Source organism: Pistacia vera, unplaced genomic scaffold (assembly GCF_008641045.1).
Source record: "Pistacia vera cultivar Batoury unplaced genomic scaffold, PisVer_v2 Contig849, whole genome shotgun sequence".
NCBI lineage: Eukaryota > Viridiplantae > Streptophyta > Magnoliopsida > Sapindales > Anacardiaceae > Pistacia > Pistacia vera.
In genome coordinates, this window is record NW_022196722.1 from 29,475 (window position 1) to 49,739 (window position 20,265).

General features: G+C 36.8%; 3 protein-coding genes across 4 annotated transcripts; 2 read left to right on the forward strand and 1 right to left on the reverse strand.

The window, feature by feature from the left end:
* Positions 1-747: 747 nt before the first annotated feature.
* LOC116118575 (L-tryptophan--pyruvate aminotransferase 1) lies at positions 748-3,420 on the forward strand. Its single transcript, XM_031404563.1, has 5 exons — positions 748-854; positions 1,259-1,562; positions 2,229-2,509; positions 2,606-2,907; positions 3,227-3,420. The coding sequence occupies exons 1-5, from the start codon at positions 748-750 to the stop codon at positions 3,418-3,420; spliced, it is 1,188 nt and encodes a 395-aa protein (XP_031260423.1).
* A 5,828-nt stretch (positions 3,421-9,248) lies between these two features.
* Positions 9,249-14,529, forward strand: LOC116118548 (inorganic phosphate transporter 2-1, chloroplastic). Of its 2 annotated transcripts, none has more exons than XM_031404526.1 (3): positions 9,249-10,174; positions 13,111-13,302; positions 13,635-14,529. In XM_031404526.1, the coding sequence occupies exons 1-3, from the start codon at positions 9,416-9,418 to the stop codon at positions 14,457-14,459; spliced, it is 1,776 nt and encodes a 591-aa protein (XP_031260386.1). In that variant the 5' UTR covers positions 9,249-9,415; the 3' UTR covers positions 14,460-14,529. The 2 variants fall into 2 exon arrangements, with proteins under 2 accessions (XP_031260386.1, XP_031260385.1); XM_031404525.1 differs by lacking the exon at positions 9,249-10,174 and adding an exon at positions 10,634-11,584.
* A 469-nt stretch (positions 14,530-14,998) lies between these two features.
* Positions 14,999-19,638, reverse strand: LOC116118547 (beta-arabinofuranosyltransferase RAY1). The gene is made up of 6 exons (XM_031404523.1): positions 19,563-19,638; positions 19,154-19,479; positions 18,469-18,721; positions 17,618-18,388; positions 16,870-17,116; positions 14,999-16,572 (listed from the first exon to the last, which is right to left on the reverse strand). The coding sequence occupies exons 1-6, from the start codon at positions 19,578-19,580 to the stop codon at positions 16,133-16,135; spliced, it is 2,055 nt and encodes a 684-aa protein (XP_031260383.1). The 5' UTR covers positions 19,581-19,638; the 3' UTR covers positions 14,999-16,132.
* Between the last annotated feature and the right edge of the window lie 627 nt (positions 19,639-20,265).

Here is a 20,265-nt window from a genome sequence, read left to right on the forward strand (position 1 = left end):
TTCCGGCAGTGGTGGCCAGAATTTGGCAAATGTGGATGGATAAGGGTGTTTTTGTCAATTTTTAATTTATTTTTTTTTTTTGTGGTGTTTAGTTAAATTAATAAATTTAAGGGGTTTAAAAATAATTGAATAAAATATAATAGTACTTTCAGAATAGGAAAACAAACGTGTATTTTGAAAATAGTATTAATAGGTTAGAAAAAAAAAATTAAACAAATTTAAGATTCATTTTGGCCTTTTGTGTAGGAATCTGATACTATAATAAATTTTAGATTATATTTACATATATTTTTGGATATCCACACCTATGTGGGAATAATATGACAATTAATTCGATATCTAAAATTTCATATAAATTGCAATCTAATATTGGATTTCCAAATCTGAAAATATAATATTATTGTTCTTTTTTATTTGAGTTTATTTATGTTATGTCATTAAGGTTTAATTTATAATTATAGCCAAAAAGGATGATAATAAAATGGGGATGGATACCCAAAAATAATAATATGAGCCATTTAAAAAAAAAATAAAAAATAAAAAAACTGCCTAACCCACTATATTTGTTAACATTAGTATCCATGCTGACCTAATTTTACCATAAATACGTATTAATTTTGTGGGAAATAAAAACATACAAGTTTTCATGCACAAATGCGAACTCATCCCCTATATATACAACTAAGTGCAACTCACAAAAACACATACACAAAAAAGTACTTTCATTGATATACAGAGAAAAAGAAAATGGTTGGCTTCGAGAAGGTAGCTAATGGTACCAAAGGTTCCTTGCCATCGGCTGAAAACACAAATACTACCAATCGCTCACCAGATTCCATCCTCAATCTTGTACAGTAAGTTCATGATCAACATTGTATCCGTCCTCACAATTTGCAAAACCTTTTTCCTCTCCTAATTCTTTTCTTTTTTTTATTTTTCCTTTGGGATGTTTTTTTTTTAAGTACTGGTACAAAGGTTTTTGTCTTCGAATTTCCATCGTAACAGCTGAAGGTTTAGTTTATACGTGTAAGTTTAAAAAAAAAAAAAAAAAGGAGAACTCTGTCTAGGGTTTGAGTTCTTGATGACTTTCCTCCTTTTGTCCTTTCATATTTTTAAAAACAGTAATCTTGATGAGAAGTTTGATTAATAACCATGTAGCTTCAGTTATTGTTTCTCCGGATATAACAATAGATATGATAAACTGATTTTAAGCGATAAAAATGAAGATAATTATGGATAATTAATGATTTCTAAACAGGGGTGATCCTACGGTGTTTGAGCCCTACTGGAGGAACCAAGGAGATAAGTGTTCATTGGTGATCTCTGGCAGCGATTTTATGAGCTATTATAGCGATTGCGAGAACATATGCTGGTTTCTGCAACCGCAACTGGCTGATGCGATCAGAAACATTCATCGTGATGTAGGCAATGCAGTATTAGACGGTCGGCATATCGTGATCGGGACTGGCTCAACACAGCTGTTTCAGGCTGCGGTCTACGCTCTCTCTTCTCCTGCTGGCCCGGAACCCATCAGTGTGGTGTCCGCCGCTCCTTATTACTCGGTTAGCCTAACTGAACCACACTGACAAGTTACAACCGTTGATTTCACTTTAGTCAACTATTTTTATAACCGTCGATTTGTTTTTATTCAACTCTAGGCATTGACCTCTTTTCTAGAAGTTTTTTGATGAATTTAATGTAGATCTTGATTTTACGAGCAGGGCTTAATTTTTTTCTGACAAAGCTGTCTCTTGCTGTCTTGTCGAAGTTTTGTTTGGCTCTATCTGTGGGCAAACTCTCATTGTTTAATCCACTGCATTCATTATTTTCACGCATTTTTGCGTATCCTTGTGACATGCTAACATGTTAATTGATGCCCTTAAACTCATGTAGATCATGAGACATGAAAGTGAAACATATTTATTGAATGTACACATCTAGAAACAACAGAGATATCCATGGGGCATATATTATGGATCCTGAGGCAAACATGGTAACATGCGCATGTCTAATTGGAGAACCATGTTTGGTCAAACCTAATTATATTAACATTAATTATTGTTGGTCAAAAGATAATTATGAATTGGAGTTGATTATGCCACATTAAGTGGCAAAAAAAAGTCATATGCTTTATGATGGAATGCATGCGCATTCGATAACCAGCTTTTCCTTTTTATGATCTAAATTTGATGTGCTTTTGTTTTTGTTTTTCTGTTCGTGGGTTGTAGCGATACCCGGAGGAGATTGAGTTCCTTAGCTCAGGGCTGTATAAATGGGGCGGTGATGCAAACACATTCGACAAGGATGGACCTTACATTGAGGTGGTCAATTCACCAAACAATCCTGACGGTACTAGTAGGGACGCCGTGGTGAACCGAGTCGAAGGAAGGCTTATTCATGACTGTGCTTACTATTGGCCTCACTACACACCCATTACTGGTGCTGCTGATCATAATGTTATGCTTTTTACATTATCCAAATGCACTGGTCATGCTGGTTCTCGCATTGGGTGAGCAACTTCATCTTGGTGTGCAATAGTTTTTGGAGTAGTCCATTGTTGATATTAATATTATAACTCACGCCTTTTTTTTTTTTTTTTTTGAAGCTGGGCGATTGTAAAGGATATAGAAGTTGCGAAAAAAATGATTAAATTCGTCGAGTTTAACTCTTTAGGTGTATGTAAAGAATCCCAGCTTCGAGCTGCAAAGATTCTTGAAACAATTAGCAATGAGTACTCGAATTTGGGGTGTACAAAAACAGAGAACTTCTTTGAGTATGGCCAACGCCTCATGGCTGAAAGATGGAGAAAGCTGCGAGAAGTGATTAAACGCAGTAAAGTTTTCAGCCTTCCTGAGTACCCAAAAGAGTGCTGCAATTTCTCTGGAGAGTTCATGGAATCACATCCTGGTAATATACATGTACACTTCCATTTTTTCTTTAGCTCTTAACTTGCTAGCATATTGGGTATCTTAAAATTAAAATATTTGAAAATATGTTTGATAAAATATTTAAAAATTTGTTTGTAGATTAAAAATTTTAGAAAACTAGGATAAGATTGTATTTGAAAATTGTTTTCGAAAACATTTCGATTCATTTCTAATTAATAATTTTTTTTTTTTTTTAATTTGCATTTCTTATTTAAAAGAAAAAGGAAAAAAAATGTATTTAAATTTTATATTAAAAGGGTCCTCAATAACTTGGTACTTGATAATTCTTCTTGCAACAGCCTTTGCATGGTTGCAGAGCAAAGGAAATATGGATGCTGAGAAACTCTTAAGAAGTCATAAGATGATGGGGAAAGGCGGTAAATATTTTGGAGTTGATTCAAAGTACGCTAGGGTTAGCGTGGTGGGTCGGGAGGAGGATTTTAACCTTTTGTTGGAAAGGCTATCGGCTATCAAAGGAGTAGAAACAGAATAATGTGTCTCATCTTAATTAAGTCTTCTTCATCGTGATCATGATCAGGATTAACTATTTAGATTTTGTTTTATAATATCCCTAAAGCAACTGAATATTCTGTCCATTTGTTTTGTCTATATATTCAGTTTGCTAACAACTTTTAATTCTATATAATTAAATATAGAGTGGAATATATTCATATCTGAATTTCAAATATTTTTTGTGATTGTTATTGAATATAGTTATAATAATAACAAAAAAAATCTTAATCACATATTTTAATAATAATATGACATACATGAATTGAACTGAAGTAAGATTTTGATTCAAAAACACCTTTCGATGTCTAATAGCACGTGATCCATGCATCTTAATTAAGCATAAAACATGTGATTTTCAAATGTTCACATAATCGCTTAATTGAAATAATTTTCTGTTCTAGTTCTAGAAGCTAAATTTTCCAATGTTACCATCTCTCCTAATACTTTAAACTCTAGGATTTAGACTAGTTTGCCCTAAAACCCAGTGTGTTTGTGGGTTGAACGACTCACACCTACCCAAGGTTTATCGTAATGACAAATTGATACCTAAAAGGTTTGAAAATGATAAACTAGTACCTTCCGTCATGTGTTGTTAATAATTTCCGTTTGCTAATGGTGAAAAGACTAGAATGCCCTTGAAAGTTTAATATTTTTGTTTTTTTTATAAATTTAAAAATTTATAAAAACCCCATAGGTTTACTAATTTAACTAAACAGCCTAATATATAAAAATTTTATAAAATGACAAAAAAACCCTACCACCCGTAGTGCCAAATTCCGACCACCACCACCGGAATCTGCCCGAAAAATTATGTTACGACACATACCGGTCGGATCTGTGTCGTAATGCGTCGATATGACCTTTTTCGGCCAGATCCACCACGGATTTGGTCGGTAAAGACCAGATCTACGGCCAGATCTGATCGTAGACGGCCGCCAAACTCCATCTTTGGCCGATGTGGCCGTCGTTGTTTGTCAACGATGACAAGATTTGGCCGTCATTGACCGTCAACGACGGTCATTTCTTTGGCCGTCGTTAACGACTAGATCTGGCCTTTTCCGGCCAGATTCACTGTGGATCTGGCCGAAAAAGGCCAGATCAGTGAATCCAGGTGATGTAAACCGTTGTAACAGATTTCGGCTATCACTAACAACACATGACAGAAGGTACCAGTTTTTCGTTTTTAAACCTTTTAGGTATCAATTTGTCATTACGACAAACATTGGGTAGGTGTAAGTCGTTCCCCGGTGTATGTCCAATTAACTCCCTAAACAAGGGAAATTTGTTGGTTCCTTGGTGTGTGTTTGGATTACTGTACTGTAACTTAAGAAATAATCATTTAAATTTTAAGCTATCACAATAAAAGAGAAATGATCATTTAAGTTTTAAGTTATAATAATAAAAGTGTTTGGTAAACAATTTTTAAAACTGATCAAGTTTAAATTGATTGCAAATTAATCAGATTTATAAAAACATACTAAAAGCTCAAAATCCGATTATTTTCAAAATTGATTTTCTATGTTTAAATCACATATATACCCATATGTTATGTAATAAACTAAATTACAAAATAATATTTATATTAAAATTTAGCTAATTAAATAAATTAATTTGAATAATTGGACATGCTATAGCTGCCGAAACAGTCGCCAAACTACACTGCCGGAGCAGTCTCTGTCGACACCACTAACTTTTTCTAGTAGAGCGTTTGACAACACCGCTGGTCTCGCTGAGATCGACGTGAGTCAATCTATACGACCCCAACAGCATCGCCAGAACGAGAGGTGGCTTTAAGCAGCAAGAGGTTATCGAATGTTTGTCGGCTCCTGCAGCTAATCTCCGCAGAGGAATTCAGCGAAGTAACCGACATCAGATAGATTTTAAAAATCAAAACAAACACTTTCAAAGCTGATTATTTTAAGGTTGAGCAAAAATATAGAATACATTTGCTAGCCTACGGAAGTGATCTTTTAATTCAGCCCTATCCTCAATTTAAAAAGGGTTGAAAACATAGTTTTACTTTATCTCTCTATTTAAGGCTTCTAAACCCTATGATATTCCATAAAAGTTAAAATCATAACCGTGTAACTCTTATGTTAAAGTAAAGATTAATATTTAGAATGAAAATTTAATGTTTTTAGCATGGAAAGTAACAATTTATAGCAAAATTAATGTTTGATTAATCAAAATTGTTGTGGAGCAAATCCCTAAGCATGATTCACGTCACAAGTCATTCATTTTAGGTTAACTTTATTTACAAGTTTGTCATTATAATGGTATACAAGCTGATTTTTTTTTACCCTAACTGGGAGAGTTTTTTCGTTCATACTTTGTAAGCGATATTTGTGCATAGAAAAAACATAGAAAACAATACAAGAAAAGTGGATATAGGATTTACACCTGGTATTCGAACCACTTTTATTTTATTTTATTTTTTTTGTGTGTGCTATTGTTTGGTTTTTTATTCACCTATTGATCTAGCATCGAAATCACAAGTTTCATACAAACTTCTAAGTAGACTCCACCACAGATCCTACATACATCTTGTTGGTGCAAATCGTAACATCAATATTTTGGCACTAGAATGAGGACTTAGGCCACTCTCAAGCCCCTCACCCCTTGCAGGACTGTGTTGGTGCCAAAATCCTACATCACTTAGGAGAGGAGGGCCTTAGTTGCTTACATAATACAAGAACACCCTCACCACCCAGAGGCATCTTTTCGAGACAAAACCGTGCAGGTCTCAAGGTTCAAAGTGAACAATACTTCTAAGAACTCACCTACCATGTGTTTGGATTCGACATACATTAATAGTTGGCGTTAGAAGGAGGGCCTAGGCCACTCCCAAGCACTTCACCCCTTGTGGGGTTGCGTTGGTGCCAAAATCCTACATCAATTAGGAGGCGAGGGTCTTAGTTGCTTATATAGCACAAGGACACCCTCACCACCCAGATGTGCCTTTTCAAGACAACAATGCAGGTCCTAGGGCCCAAAGCGGACAATACCTCTAGAAATCCATCTGTCATGTGTTTGGATCTGACATACATCAATAAAATAAATAAAATTTTTTAGAAAATTTAAGGCTTGGTGGAATTACAATTTCAAGTAATTGAACAAGAGGAAGTGAGCAAGTGTTAAAAGCTTCTGTCTTTAAGTGGGGAAGGCAGCATGGGAGGAAGCCAACAAATGTTAAAAACTTAGTCTTCAAGCGGACAAAACATGATGAATTATTTGGGAGTTAACAACTTTTTCCCATGCAAATAATGGTTTAATGACATTTTTTCACCCATTGACTTTTAAAATACCACTTTATTACCTAAATTTATATTTCGATGTTAAACAGAGAGCAAACTCGATTCAAGCTGTTGGGGTTTTTGAAGAGGGAAGGTCAATGAGTCTTTTGGTATTGAATGTTGGATTTTGGTGGTTGGGATTGTCTTGGGAGGGACGGCTGCGTAAACCCTAATCGTTTGGTTGTTAATGATTGGCGAGTTCGTCGAAAGTAGGGTTTGAGAGGTTTTAGTAAGTGATGATCAATGAAAAGAATGACAATTGTGTGAGGTCGCAACAATACTAGAATTGAAAATGAAATATAAATTTGGTTAATAAAGTGTTACTTTAAAAGTCTATAAGAAAAGTGTCATTAAGATATTATTTGGGTAGAAGAAAGTCGTTTACTCATTATTTGGCTGCAAACTGAATGATAAAAAAAGAGGGGTGAATGAATGCGGAAAGTGAGAGAGATAGAGTTACTTTATTTTGTTTATGTTTTAATTGGAGTTAATGATCAATCAAGTGGGGTCTAGAGCAATGTTTTAAAACCCGGCCCAGCCTGACCGGTTGAATCGGTTAAACCGGGACCTGGCCAGGCAGTCGGGCCGGGTGAGCCATATAACCAGCAAAATCACTTTGCCCAGTTTGACCTGCGGTTGGACCGGGGTACTGTAGCACCCACCGGTCCAACCGGTAACTTTACAACAAACCGGGTCAAGCAAAATCAAATACATTTATACAAAATTTAAAAAATAAAAATATTAAATTTAATAAATTATATTAAGTCTAGAGATCACCTCCGCTTGTTTTAAAGACGTGTAACTTAGTTTGGGCACAGGCTGGAGTCATAAGACCCATGGACCTTGAAATTCTCAAAATCTAGTAGCGAACCTTGGCTGAGGCTGTGATACTAGTGGATTAAGGTAAAGTAATACTATACTTACAAAGATCTTCGTATAAAGTGATATGACAAAAAATGAATGGAAGAGTAAATTTTATAAATTTGACTTTTTGTTTCCCTCTTCTATTTATTTTTTGTCACTTTATTTTGTATAAAAATCTTTGTAAAATTTCTTTGTAAGTATACGATTATTCATTAAGATTTGATTGTTTTAACACATATCATAATTGGGTCCTAACACTTGGCTTAGCGAACTACCACATAATTTGCGTTATAAATTTCAATATATAACTTTGTTTCAGGACTTCAGGGTACATTACATTATATTTTTTTACTGTGATTTTTGAGAGAAGACCAAAGTATAGGTCACAGAAATTGCCGATGGGTCTGTCATTTTGTAAATAATGTGACATTCAGTTTTGGAATTCTCATTGTGAGTTAGATATTGATTCCCAGGGCAGATCATTCTTGTCATGGGGTCTCCCTAAAATTGACCAATCCGGACTAGTGTTTGGTGGAATAGTAAATCCGGTCTACTGACTGATATAGGGATGACCTTTTGGTAAGAAATACTGGAAAGCCAGAGGCCAACAAACCAACAGCCACAAACAACTTGTAATGAAATTCCCATCCCTTCCTCTTCTTCTTCCAACGTTTGGTTGACAGCACGAAAGAACCTGTCAAGTTCTAAAATCATTTTCATGTTGACCAATTTAATTGCTTGCCCCAAGCTATAACCTAACTGGGATCATTTGGGCTGTTCATGATTAGAAATTAGCTTATTACATGTTCCGCTATGCTTTATACAAATAACCCACCTAAGAATATCAGGATCGCTTTACCTTCCAACTTGTAAGATTCTAAATTTCTCAATAAATAGATGAATAATAAATTACAATCTAAATCTTAAGAATAATTCATGTAACACTTTTACTTACCTCAAATAGTCATACTGATATTTTGGGCTTTTCGTAAGTTTCATTCAGCCTAAGTGCGTCTCGAAAACTTAAGAGATCACAAGATATTTATCTTATTTTCACTTTTCTTTCTCAAGAGATGTGGGTTGTCACAATTCACTTCCATCGGTTCTAGCATCCTTCTTGAACTACCCTAGACCATCCAAGTGTGTTTTAACTAGTTTAATGTTATAATTTCCTAAAATTTTACTTGGATGTGTTGAAGCAGCAAAACCTCTAAACCATTATAATATATTAGAGTAATGTTAGGTCTACCATCTTCTCTCACAATTCTCGACGTGACAGGTCACAATTGGTCAATTTGCAAATGGGTCTCGTCTACCTATTTGTGAATTAATCAATTACGAACTATCATGTTGAAAGTTATAAGATTTGGTTGTGAAGCAAGATTACTTTACTATATATTTACGAAGAAGAAAGATATGTTGTGAGTTTAGTGTAGACAAAGCTGTAGTTATCCAGGTCAAGAGGCAATGTAATAGTCTCTTGTGGATAAAGTCTAATAATCTGAAATTTTTTTTATTTTTTGTGAATGTAAAGTAGTGGGTGCATGGATGGAGAAAACCCAACAGAAACAACCACCACTCGTTTGAATCGACCAAAGCAAGCAGCCAAATCCACTCTCACACACACCTCCCTTTCCATCCAAAAATCAAAAGAATTGAAAATGAAGTTAAACTTTCTTTCATTTCTTCTCTACCACCTACTTCTCTCTGTCCTTCACCTCCACCACATTCCATGGCCAACAATTCATCTGAATAATTCCTTTAGATACTGTTTATTCCCTCCTTATTTCCTCTACCTCGTCTCTCTCTTTCCAAGATATGATTCCCTCTTTTTGCTTATCTTCTTCAAGAAACACTTCTACTGTTTCACCAGAAGCACTTTTTCTTCACAACAAATCTCATTTTTATCTCCCTAAACATCCTTCTTCTTTCTCTAACCATGATACTCACTTCTTCAAGAGAGAAACTCTTCTTCTCAAGCCCAATTTATCACTTCCAAAATCATCTCTTTCACTTCTGTTCCTCAAGAACTCAAGACTCACACACTCTTTTGCAAGTATTTCCTCCTTTGCTGGAGGTGAAGAAGAACAAAAAGAAGAGATTCAAGTTCAAAACCATCATCATGAAAATGCAAAAACTGAAGATGATGATGATTTGCCAGGAATGGCACAAGCCTTTAACATATCTTCAAGCACAGCCTCTGCTATTTCTATATGCATAGCTTTTGCAGCGCTAACTCTTCCTTTGTTTATGAAGTCTTTGGGTCCGGGGCTGGACTTGAAAACCAAATTTTTATCATATGCTACACTTTTGTTTGGTTTTTACATGGCTTGGAATATTGGAGCCAATGATGTAGCTAATGCAATGGGGACTTCAGTGGGATCAGGTGCCTTGACTCTGAGACAAGCCGTTATAACAGCCGCTGTTCTGGAGTTTTCAGGGGCGTTGTTGATGGGAACCCACGTGACCAGTACAATGCAGAAGGGGATTCTTGTTGCTAATGTGTTTCATGGGAAGGACACTCTGCTTTTCGCCGGCTTGCTCTCTTCTTTGGCTGCTGCTGGTACTTGGTTGCAGGTGCATTTTTTGAGCTTTATTTATTTAGTAGAGTGTGCAGTGCAGAAATTTGAAATTTGAAATTTCTGATAATTGTGAATCCAAGTTTGAGCTTGTTAACAAATATGAAATCCCACCTGTGTGCAGTGGATAACTATCAAAACATGAAAAAGGATATTCATTATTATCTTTTATTAGTGGAATCAGTAATTGTATATTACAGGCGGCTTATTTTGATGCACCATATTTTGCACAAAAGCGGCTTATTANATGTTGTGAGTTTAGTGTAGACAAAGCTGTAGTTATCCAGGTCAAGAGGCAATGTAATAGTCTCTTGTGGATAAAGTCTAATAATCTGAAATTTTTTTTATTTTTTGTGAATGTAAAGTAGTGGGTGCATGGATGGAGAAAACCCAATAGAAACAACCACCACTCGTTTGAATCGACCAAAGCAAGCAGCCAAATCCACTCTCTCACACACCTCCTTTTCCATCCAAAAATCAAAAGAATTGAAAATGAAGTTAAACTTTCTTTCATTTCTTCTCTACCACCTACTTCTCTCTGTCCTTCACCTCCACCACATTCCATGGCCAACAATTCATCTGAATAATTCCTTTAGATACTGTTTATTCCCTCCTTATTTCCTCTACCTCGTCTCTCTCTTTCCAAGATATGATTCCCTCTTTTTGCTTATCTTCTTCAAGAAACACTTCTACTGTTTCACCAGAAGCACTTTTTCTTCACAACAAATCTCATTTTTATCTCCCTAAACATCCTTCTTCTTTCTCTAACCATGATACTCACTTCTTCAAGAGAGAAACTCTTCTTCTCAAGCCCAATTTATCACTTCCAAAATCATCTCTTTCACTTCTGTTCCTCAAGAACTCAAGACTCACACACTCTTTTGCAAGTATTTCCTCCTTTGCTGGAGGTGAAGAAGAACAAAAAGAAGAGATTCAAGTTCAAAACCATCATCATGAAAATGCAAAAACTGAAGATGATGATGATTTGCCAGGAATGGCACAAGCCTTTAACATATCTTCAAGCACAGCCTCTGCTATTTCTATATGCATAGCTTTTGCAGCGCTAACTCTTCCTTTGTTTATGAAGTCTTTGGGTCCGGGGCTGGACTTGAAAACCAAATTTTTATCATATGCTACACTTTTGTTTGGTTTTTACATGGCTTGGAATATTGGAGCCAATGATGTAGCTAATGCAATGGGGACTTCAGTGGGATCAGGTGCCTTGACTCTGAGACAAGCCGTTATAACAGCCGCTGTTCTGGAGTTTTCAGGGGCGTTGTTGATGGGAACCCACGTGACCAGTACAATGCAGAAGGGGATTCTTGTTGCTAATGTGTTTCAGGGGAAGGACACTCTGCTTTTCGCCGGCTTGCTCTCTTCTTTGGCTGCTGCTGGTACTTGGTTGCAGGTGCATTTTTTGAGCTTTATTTATTTAGTAGAGTGTGCAGTGCAGAAATTTGAGATTTCTGATAATTGTGAATCCAAGTTTGAGCTTGTTAACAAATATGAAATCCCACCTGTGTGCAGTGGATAACTATCAAAACATGAAAAAGGATATTCATTATTATCTTTTATTAGTGGAATCAGTAATTGTATATTACAAGCGGCTTATTTTGATGCACCATATTTTGCACAAAAGCGGCTTATTATCATATTTTGCTCCTCGTTGTGCAAAATTACTAGAGTATTAGTTTATTGTTAAGATGTTAAAGTGCTAGTACTTATGCTATGTTTATAATTATTGTTTCCCAGATTCCTTTCGGGCATAATCACAAACATTGAATTCGATTGAGCATGCTATCATGAGGCTAGAATTTTTATTTGTTTATTCTTAACTTATAGAATTATGCAACCTGTATGGGACAAAAGGGGAGCTAATAACAAGAAGCCTTCGACTTTTTGAATGAAACACAAAGCTAGTAAGAATATTGAGATCGTATTTGGACATTATTATTTTGTTTGGGGCCGAAAAGAATCTATTAACTAGACGGGAGATTGCAAAAATTTGCATGGGATAGCTGTCCCTTTAAATTACTCAGTATACAAGACAAGTTTTATTGTCTTATGCCGATTAACTTTATAACTACTAATTCTAATCGAACAAAAGGGGAGTTGATGGCAAGAATTCTTTCGGGATGTGGCATATGGGAATACATTGAGATGCAGTTTTGCTATACATGCCATTCTTTATATGGAACCGTACAACTTGTCTGATACCTTGAGTTTTCAGTTACTGAACTCATACAGGGTTCAAATAAAAAAAAATAAAAAAATTGCATTTTGTGTGGGAGTGTGGAATCTCTTGAAAAGGCATCATTCTGCCCAGATTAAAGATATGAGTTTCTTTCACCCCAGATGAGCTTATGCTTTTCAAATTTGGATTGTCAGAGATTGTAAATAGTGCAGTCAAATACTACAATGCATGAGCAAAGACTGAAAACTGCTGTCCATGAATGTATCAATCGTATAAATGAGGGAGACCCCGTCTATTATAGAATGATGGGTCCCTCTTTGAACTATGAATTTTAGATTTCTAATGGTTCCATAGAGGAAACAACTTTGTTACCATTAGTTATGATTTTCTCATATGTTTATCCAAAACAGGACATCTGCCTTCTAGCAATCTAGATCATTTCCCCATATTGCTTAAGATTGGGAAACAGATAAAATGTATGCCTTTTTAAAGAAACATGGTTCGTGTTTATATGTACCATATGACTGTCCAACATGATCTTTCTTGTAGCTAAAACAATCAAGAAAAGGTTCGATATGGAGAATCTATTTAAGTGCGCTTGCTTTTTAATTGCAACAAAAGGAAAGTTGAATATGATCTCTTTTAATGGATCTAGCACTGAGTGTTGTTCTTCCTCCATTATATTTATATGATCTTCTTGACTTCTCTTTTTATCTTGTAATAATGTTTTGTATTATCAGGTTGCATCATATTATGGTTGGCCTGTCTCCACTACACACTGTATAGTGGGATCAATGGTTGGATTTGGTCTTGTTTATGGGGGAGCTGGTGCCGTCTTCTGGAGTTCACTGGCAAGGGTGATTTCATCATGGGTGATTTCACCAGTAGTGGGAGCATTGGTGTCATTTCTTGTCTACAAATGCATCCGTAGGGTATGTGCTTGTTCTTTGAGACTTATACAACAAAAACTTCTACCTTCTTATATCCCATATGGTTTGCCTTGGCTTTCAAAAGCTGTAAACTTCTGCTTATGAGGGTGTTTTCTCAAATATAGTATATTAACCTAGACACCGTTTATCAACATTTTTTGTTTGAGGCTGTGCATTATTAGTAAAAGATTCACCATAAAAGCACCATAAGCCAAACAGAAATAAGCTACTTAATAATCATAAATTTTGATGTACAAAAACGTTCAAATTGTCCTGCATTGGGGTTACAGGCATGTGGATCACTCCAACATTCTTACAACCTTTTCTGTTTTCAGTTTGTGTACAGTGCTCCAAATCCTGGGCAAGCTGCAGCTGCTGCTGCACCGATTGCTGTTTTTCTGGGTGTAACAGGAATCTCTTTTGCTGCATTTCCTCTCAGCAAAATCTTTCCTTTGGCTTTGGTCCAAGCTATAGCATGTGGTGCTGTTGGTGCCTTTTTAGTTCACAAAGTGATCCAAAAACAACTTGGTCATCTCCTTGTCAAGTCCTCTTCTTCACAGCCAGAGCCCAAAGATACAACAATCCAGAATAAAAATCTTGGTTTTCTCTCTGATATTGCAGGACCAAAAGGTACCCAACTAGAAATAGTTTATGGAGTTTTTGGATATATGCAGGTTCTGTCAGCTTGCTTCATGTCATTTGCCCATGGAGGAAATGATGTGTCCAATGCAATAGGTCCTTTGGCAGCTGCATTGTCTATTCTTCAAGGTGGTAACAGTGGAACTGCCATTGTTATTCCACTAGATGTTCTTGCATGGGGAGGTTTTGGAATTGTTGCAGGGATAATGATATGGGGTTATAGAGTGATAGCAACAATTGGAAAGAAGATAACAGAACTAACACCCACTCGAGGATTTGCAGCTGAGTTTGCCGCAGCGTCTGTGGTTCTGTTTGCTTCAAAGCTTGGACTGCCCATCTCAGCAACTCATACTTTGGTGGGTGCAGTCATGGGAGTGGGATTCGCAAGGGGATTAAACAGTGTAAGAGCAGAAACTGTGAAAGAAATTGTGCTTTCTTGGGCTGTTACAATTCCAGTTGGTGCCACCTTTGCTGTTATCTACACATGGATCTTGACCAAGCTTATGTCATATATTTTATGATGAAAAATTCAAAAGATCAAATGAACAGTTTGATGTATGTGATTAATAACTCATCTTTTTTCTCTTTTTCCATTAAATTGTTTGATGATTATGGATTCTTGAGCTGATGTGGTTTCCTACGGTGGAAGTCACTACACATTTTGGAATCTGAGATTATACCAAAACTGGCTCCTGCTAAGGGATAGAGAAAACAAGATTGTGTTTTCCTGTTGAGCTTGGGTGCGAGAATTTTGTCCTTGAGATTCAAGTTCTTTTGTTCAATAAGAAACTGTACAAACTGCTTCTCGTTGAAATTGAGTAATTTGATTAATTGGAATGTTCGCTAAAGTCAAGCTAAAGATATGAGCTTACAGTGGAGACTTAAAAGGACAGACTGGTGTATTCTGGTGCCCAGAGCTATGGAGCTTCATGGCAGACTGATGTTTTAGATATTCGTTTGGTTACAGATCATGGGAAACAGAAGAATTCTAAAATTTATAAATCACAGTATATAAGACTATACATAATCAAGATACAAACAGATAAAAAAGTGACGGAGATCTCTAACAACATATCAATATTATTGAATAATTTGGCAATGGAAGGCAGTTAACGCAACCTCCATAAGGATACAAAAAGGTCCTCAAATCTATGGAAGTACACTTGATTTATTTCACTGAATTAATTCTTGCAGATATCTAAAGCAACCAACATCAATATATCATGAATCAACTCCTTTTCAGGACTGTACCGGAATACATAGAGGTGAGAGCCGCAATAAACAAAGTCATGGAGAAACTTCTTGTACAGAGGTTAAGCTTGGCTCCCAACCGGATCCATGACCAATCCTTCCTTTTGGAAGGGGGGGTACAAAAGGCTTCTTTGCTCTTCCACTTCTTCTCTTTGAAGGTCCAGACCACCTTTCCTTGGAGACATAAAATTCTTTCGCGGATCGAACAGGTTCATCCATATTCTCTCTCCTTGTATCCCAAGTGATCCTTGCATCTGACATGTCTATGCCTCCGGCAGGTCCTTTGACTCTAACCCTTCCGTGGTGTTTACGCTTCATTTTCTTTGCTGTAGAAGTTGGAATCATGTAATATTTCTGACCAGGCAATAGGTTCTCTTCTGGCCACAAAAAGGATTCATGAGGTTTCTTGAAAACTTCAGGTCGAGCAACACACATTCCAGGATATTTTTCCATCAACTGAGAGACGGAAACTTCATTTTGGTACAGCTCTTCTCGCCCACCAGCATGAACTATCCTCACAGAAATATCCTTTGATTGTGAGGTAGTGTCCAGAGAAATGGGAGCTGCCCTAAATTCTTTATTTCTTCTGGAACTGCTGTCCTTTTGCCTGCCTAGCCCCAATAATTGAGCACAAAGCTGAAACATTGCCGGCACTCAGTAGCTGTTTGATCCAAAATTTTCATTATAGTCTTCTGGCAGGGAAAGCGGAAGCATCATACTAGCTTGTAAGTATTTCAACATTATTGGTCCATTGTATGGGTTGCTTATCCTTTTGTTCTCATGGCCGGCTTTCCTTTATTTAATATTTTTCCACAAATAATAGTGATGAAACCAAGGCCTAGCAAAGGAAATATAAGAGAAAGAAAATCTCCACTTCTTCTCTTCCATGGCTTAACCGAAGATAGCATCAGATAAGAATAAGAAAAATCAGTAAGTTTCAAATTTAACTCATCAACTTGGTCCTATGCCAGCTCTGCACACACATCCTTGTCGTAATATCATAATCCCATAGGCCTGACAAGACCTGACGTTCCAGTTTTTTTAACCTCCCACTAATCCAGTTGTTGTGAAGAACAAGACAACCTGTCTTTGCACAGGCTCCTTTCACATTTTTCTTCAGCCACAAGTCTAAGTATGCGCCGTTTGGGAAAAGGTTTCTGTCCAAGAAATGAATTGTCAAGTTCGTTTCAGGTTCCACACATCTATTATCACCCACACGATTGGACCCACCTTCCCCACATAAAGTGTCATAGAAGCTTGGCTGCTCAGATAGACCAGAAGTTACTGCATGCTTCACCACTTTTTCCATAGCAGCAATTGTTGAACTATCAGAACGAGCAAAGTAGAAGCCAGAGTTCAAGCGCCTAGGCAAGTTTATGGGTCCTGAAAATAGAACAGCCGCAGAGAGGGACTGTGAGTTTATTTATCTATCTTCCAGTCCAAAAGGTTGACAGTTTAGTACTATATCATCAACATAGTCATATTAATGGAGGAGAAACAATGCATACTGCCAATGATAATTTTACAACCACTAACACAACTTTTTTAATCCATACATAGAGAAAGAACAAAAATTAGCAAGAAGAAAATTGCATTATAATCCAACAAGATACAAGCGATACTTTCAAGCCATGCCAATAATGATTAGTTATTTAAATTGTGCCAAGAGTGGGAAGTAACCTGCTGTGTTGTACTCATCAGACTGTGCTGCAAGAACAGAGGGACCGAAAGAGTAAAGCAATGGCATTGGATTTCTAAACCAATACACGTCCACATCACTCAAAAGTACATTATACCCCAGCTTCAGTATCTGCAAAACCATTCTGGACTTCACTTTGGTAACCCTCTGAAAGCATTTTGTTCCAAAGTGGCAATCATTAAAGCTTATATTACTTGGAGCTGATGGATCATTGAAAACAGGCAGGCCCTAGCACAAAATAGAATCAGACAAAGTGTAGATAAGCATTTCCAACAAGGTCAGAGGAAAATAGCAATGAAACAAACACTAAAAGACTTTCAATGAAAATTTCAAATGTTATTGTATATCACAAAGCACAAAGAAGGGGCACTTAAAGTGCTATGGTCAACACTTCGACCAAAAACTTAGATTTTATTGCTCAGTCAAATATATAGAAACATAAGGAAAATAATCCAAATTAAAACAGCTTCAAGATGTTTACTAGGGGTCAACTACTGGCCCCCCAAATCCAAAACGGATCTGCATGTATTTCCTATAATTTTTTGTGAAAATGCTTCTTTAATGCTGTTGATTACTAAAACCTTGATTTAGTAGAAGTATGCCAACTTCCTATTTTGTTTATGGTTGTCCATGCATGTGTTCACACAAAATGTGTTTTCTGCTACTGATAATGACCATAAAAGTCATTTAGAAAAGGAAAACAAAGAGTGAAGGTGTAGAAACGGATACCTGAAAGATAGAAAACTGATAGGTTTCATGGTCTAGCGCACAAACCATAAAATTTGTGACCCTGAGGAGGCGTAGTCTGCATACCCAACTCATTAGCATGTCCCTGTAGCTATATCCAGCAACTGCAAGCACAATTGTCTTATTCTTGTCTGCAACTACTGAAAGAAGTGACTCTAATGAAAATGGATAATCTAATGGAGCAGAGGTCTTTAACTGATCTGTGAGGGAGCAATCTAATCTTCTATTTGATGATTCAGTACCATCAACACACGCCATCGTTTTCTTTAACCTCGAAGAATGGAAGATTCTTTGCTTCCAGGAGCACGGCCTCTCATGTATAACTGGATAAACAGTATTTTTAGTTGTATTGACGATAAGATATTTCCCATAGCAATTCATAAGTTTTGCCAAATGAGAAGAATTAATTTCATGAAAGAAAGATGATCCATATAATGCTCCAAGATGGGAATTCCCAACATATTCCCAGATTCTCTTTTCTGCATCTGTAACGTGAGATACTCTGCCTAACTGATTAGACAAATGCATAGAATCATTAAGAGAAAAACTTGAGATGGTCAAACTAGCATCAAACACAAATCTGAATTCACATAACAAGGCCTCACTAATGACCCAGGGGTTGTGAGTCCCCTTCCCATACAAGAAAGGAGGAAAGACTCCATTATTTAAAGGTAGTTCTCCACTGTTCCATGCCATTAGCATTTTCCCTTCACAAAGATTCCCCTGCTGGCTCTGATCAAGTATCTCCTGAAACTGATGAAATAAAGAATGATGTCAATTGATTTCTCACCAACAGGTCATCAGCTTTCAATCTGGAGTATATTCCTTCATACCTCCTGGGCTCTAACCCTTTTTCCATCCTTTCTTAGCCAATGTTTTCCATCATCACTCAAGCAGAATGGGAAATGGGAAACATTGTGGGACGAAGCAACAAGGAGCCAATCCCGGTTAACTTTGTAAGCATAATTCAATGTGGAAATGAAGTCAGGCAAGAGAATAGTTTCAGGATCTATCAAAACATATATGTCAGAGGTAAATGCCCATGTCCTCGCCATCATCGAGTGAAAGAATGGAGTGCCAAGGAACCTAGAGTAGCAGAAGGTTAATGAATAAATTGACTTTCCTTGTGAATGAAACAAGAATTAGCTACCATCTATAACACTGAGCATCAACAAGTTTACAGTCAAATTGTCACATATCTGCTTCTAAATGTCTGATGCCAAAAGGAACAAATAAACAAACACAAAAACAATCAAGAGGAAAAAAAAAAAAAAAAAAAACAGAAAAGGATTAAGTGATGCCAACTCTTCGACCCTCAATTCATAGTGTTTTCAATGATTAAAAAACTCAATATCAAGGGTCATATTTGCTAAAATGGATAACTTTTCAACTGGGGACCAGTGATAACCAAATCATCTTTAAGTTCTTTAACCAATATATTCAACTAGACGCAGTGAAATCACATAAGAAGGAAAAAGAGAGAGAGAGAGAATGGTTAGCAAAAGCTTGTGTGCTTACGTGAAATCGATATTGGGTTCCACCATTAGTCGAGAACCGAAGTCCCTAGCAAAAGCAAATGCAGAAGGGTGTTGGGTGAAGAGAAGAACCGTTATTTGCGGTGACAAACCAAGCCAAGACCGAATAGCTAGACTCTGCCTGGATCCAACAGAACCGGTAAAGGGGGCAGGTGCACTGAATATTGCAATTTTAGGAGCGCTGTGATTAAATAGGTGATGGCTGATTCGATCATCATTGAAGCTGGGTAACTTACGAGTAGCATAAAAGGAGAGAGCAATGAAGATGAACCCAGATAGCCATATTGACAATACTCCAACTTGCAACACCTGTAAATAAATAAATTTAAAAACAAAAGTGCATTAATGAAATATTGACAAGAGAGAGAGAGAAACGCAGAAAGGAACTGCACCTTCATTGTTAACTTCATAAGAATGAAATGAAAATGGGTTTGTTTTAATTTTAGTTAAAGTAGAATTGGGTTTAGCGTGAAAAAGAAAGAGTGGAACTTTAACTGAAAAAAAATAGAAGAGTAGGAAACACACAAGCCGCCACTACACTTCAGCATTGGCAGTTTGGCACCACCAAGACCGGGAAGACCATTCAAGACATGTGAAGATTGGCGTCATCGATACATCACTTCCATTATCAAGAGTAAACGACATTTTCCCACCCAAGGTTTGGAGAATTTACGTTCCCACCCCTAGTTTCATAAATTGCAGATTCCCACTGTTAAATTAACATAGAACTATTTAATCTAACAGTTAAAAGAGTAAAATGGTCATTTCAAAGATAAAAATTTCAAAATAACCCTTCACTTCTCTAATTCACCCCACTGGCAATTTCAAGTCATTCTGGCATGATTCCCATCACTCCTAACACCACCATTACAGTCCCCTCAACCCCCACATCAAAACCCCTAACCTCTCCGCCTAATTGAATCCCCTAATCGTAGGTCGTCTCTTTTAGTGTCAATCGAAGTTTCATCCAAATTCCGGCAAGTCCTGACACCGAAAACCATCCCCAAGACCACCAATAGCATCGCCGACTTCGCCCCACCAAAACCCTCAACATCACCAACTGCAATTGCCCGCCAATCGCCGTCGCCTCTCCCT

What these genes read in the sequence shown, in the direction of transcription:
- LOC116118547 (XM_031404523.1), bottom strand. An exon ending in AAAGGGTTAGAGCCCAGGAG is followed by an intron (nt 18,389 to 18,468) that starts GTATGAAGGAAT and finishes TTATTTCATCAG; the next exon opens with TTTCAGGAGATACTTGATCA. An exon ending in ATCAGTTTTCTATCTTTCAG is followed by an intron (nt 17,117 to 17,617) that starts GTATCCGTTTCT and finishes ATTTTGTGCTAG; the next exon opens with GGCCTGCCTGTTTTCAATGA.
- LOC116118575 (XM_031404563.1), top strand. Translation starts at nt 748, where the DNA reads ATGGTTGGCTTCGAGAAGGTAGCTAATGGTACCAAAGGTTCCTTGCCA. An exon ending in TCCATCCTCAATCTTGTACA is followed by an intron (nt 855 to 1,258) that starts GTAAGTTCATGA and finishes ATTTCTAAACAG; the next exon opens with GGGTGATCCTACGGTGTTTG. An exon ending in CATGCTGGTTCTCGCATTGG is followed by an intron (nt 2,510 to 2,605) that starts GTGAGCAACTTC and finishes TTTTTTTTGAAG; the next exon opens with CTGGGCGATTGTAAAGGATA.
- LOC116118548 (XM_031404526.1), top strand. Translation starts at nt 9,416, where the DNA reads ATGATTCCCTCTTTTTGCTTATCTTCTTCAAGAAACACTTCTACTGTT. An exon ending in CTGCTGGTACTTGGTTGCAG is followed by an intron (nt 10,175 to 13,110) that starts GTGCATTTTTTG and finishes TTGTATTATCAG; the next exon opens with GTTGCATCATATTATGGTTG. An exon ending in TCTACAAATGCATCCGTAGG is followed by an intron (nt 13,303 to 13,634) that starts GTATGTGCTTGT and finishes TTCTGTTTTCAG; the next exon opens with TTTGTGTACAGTGCTCCAAA.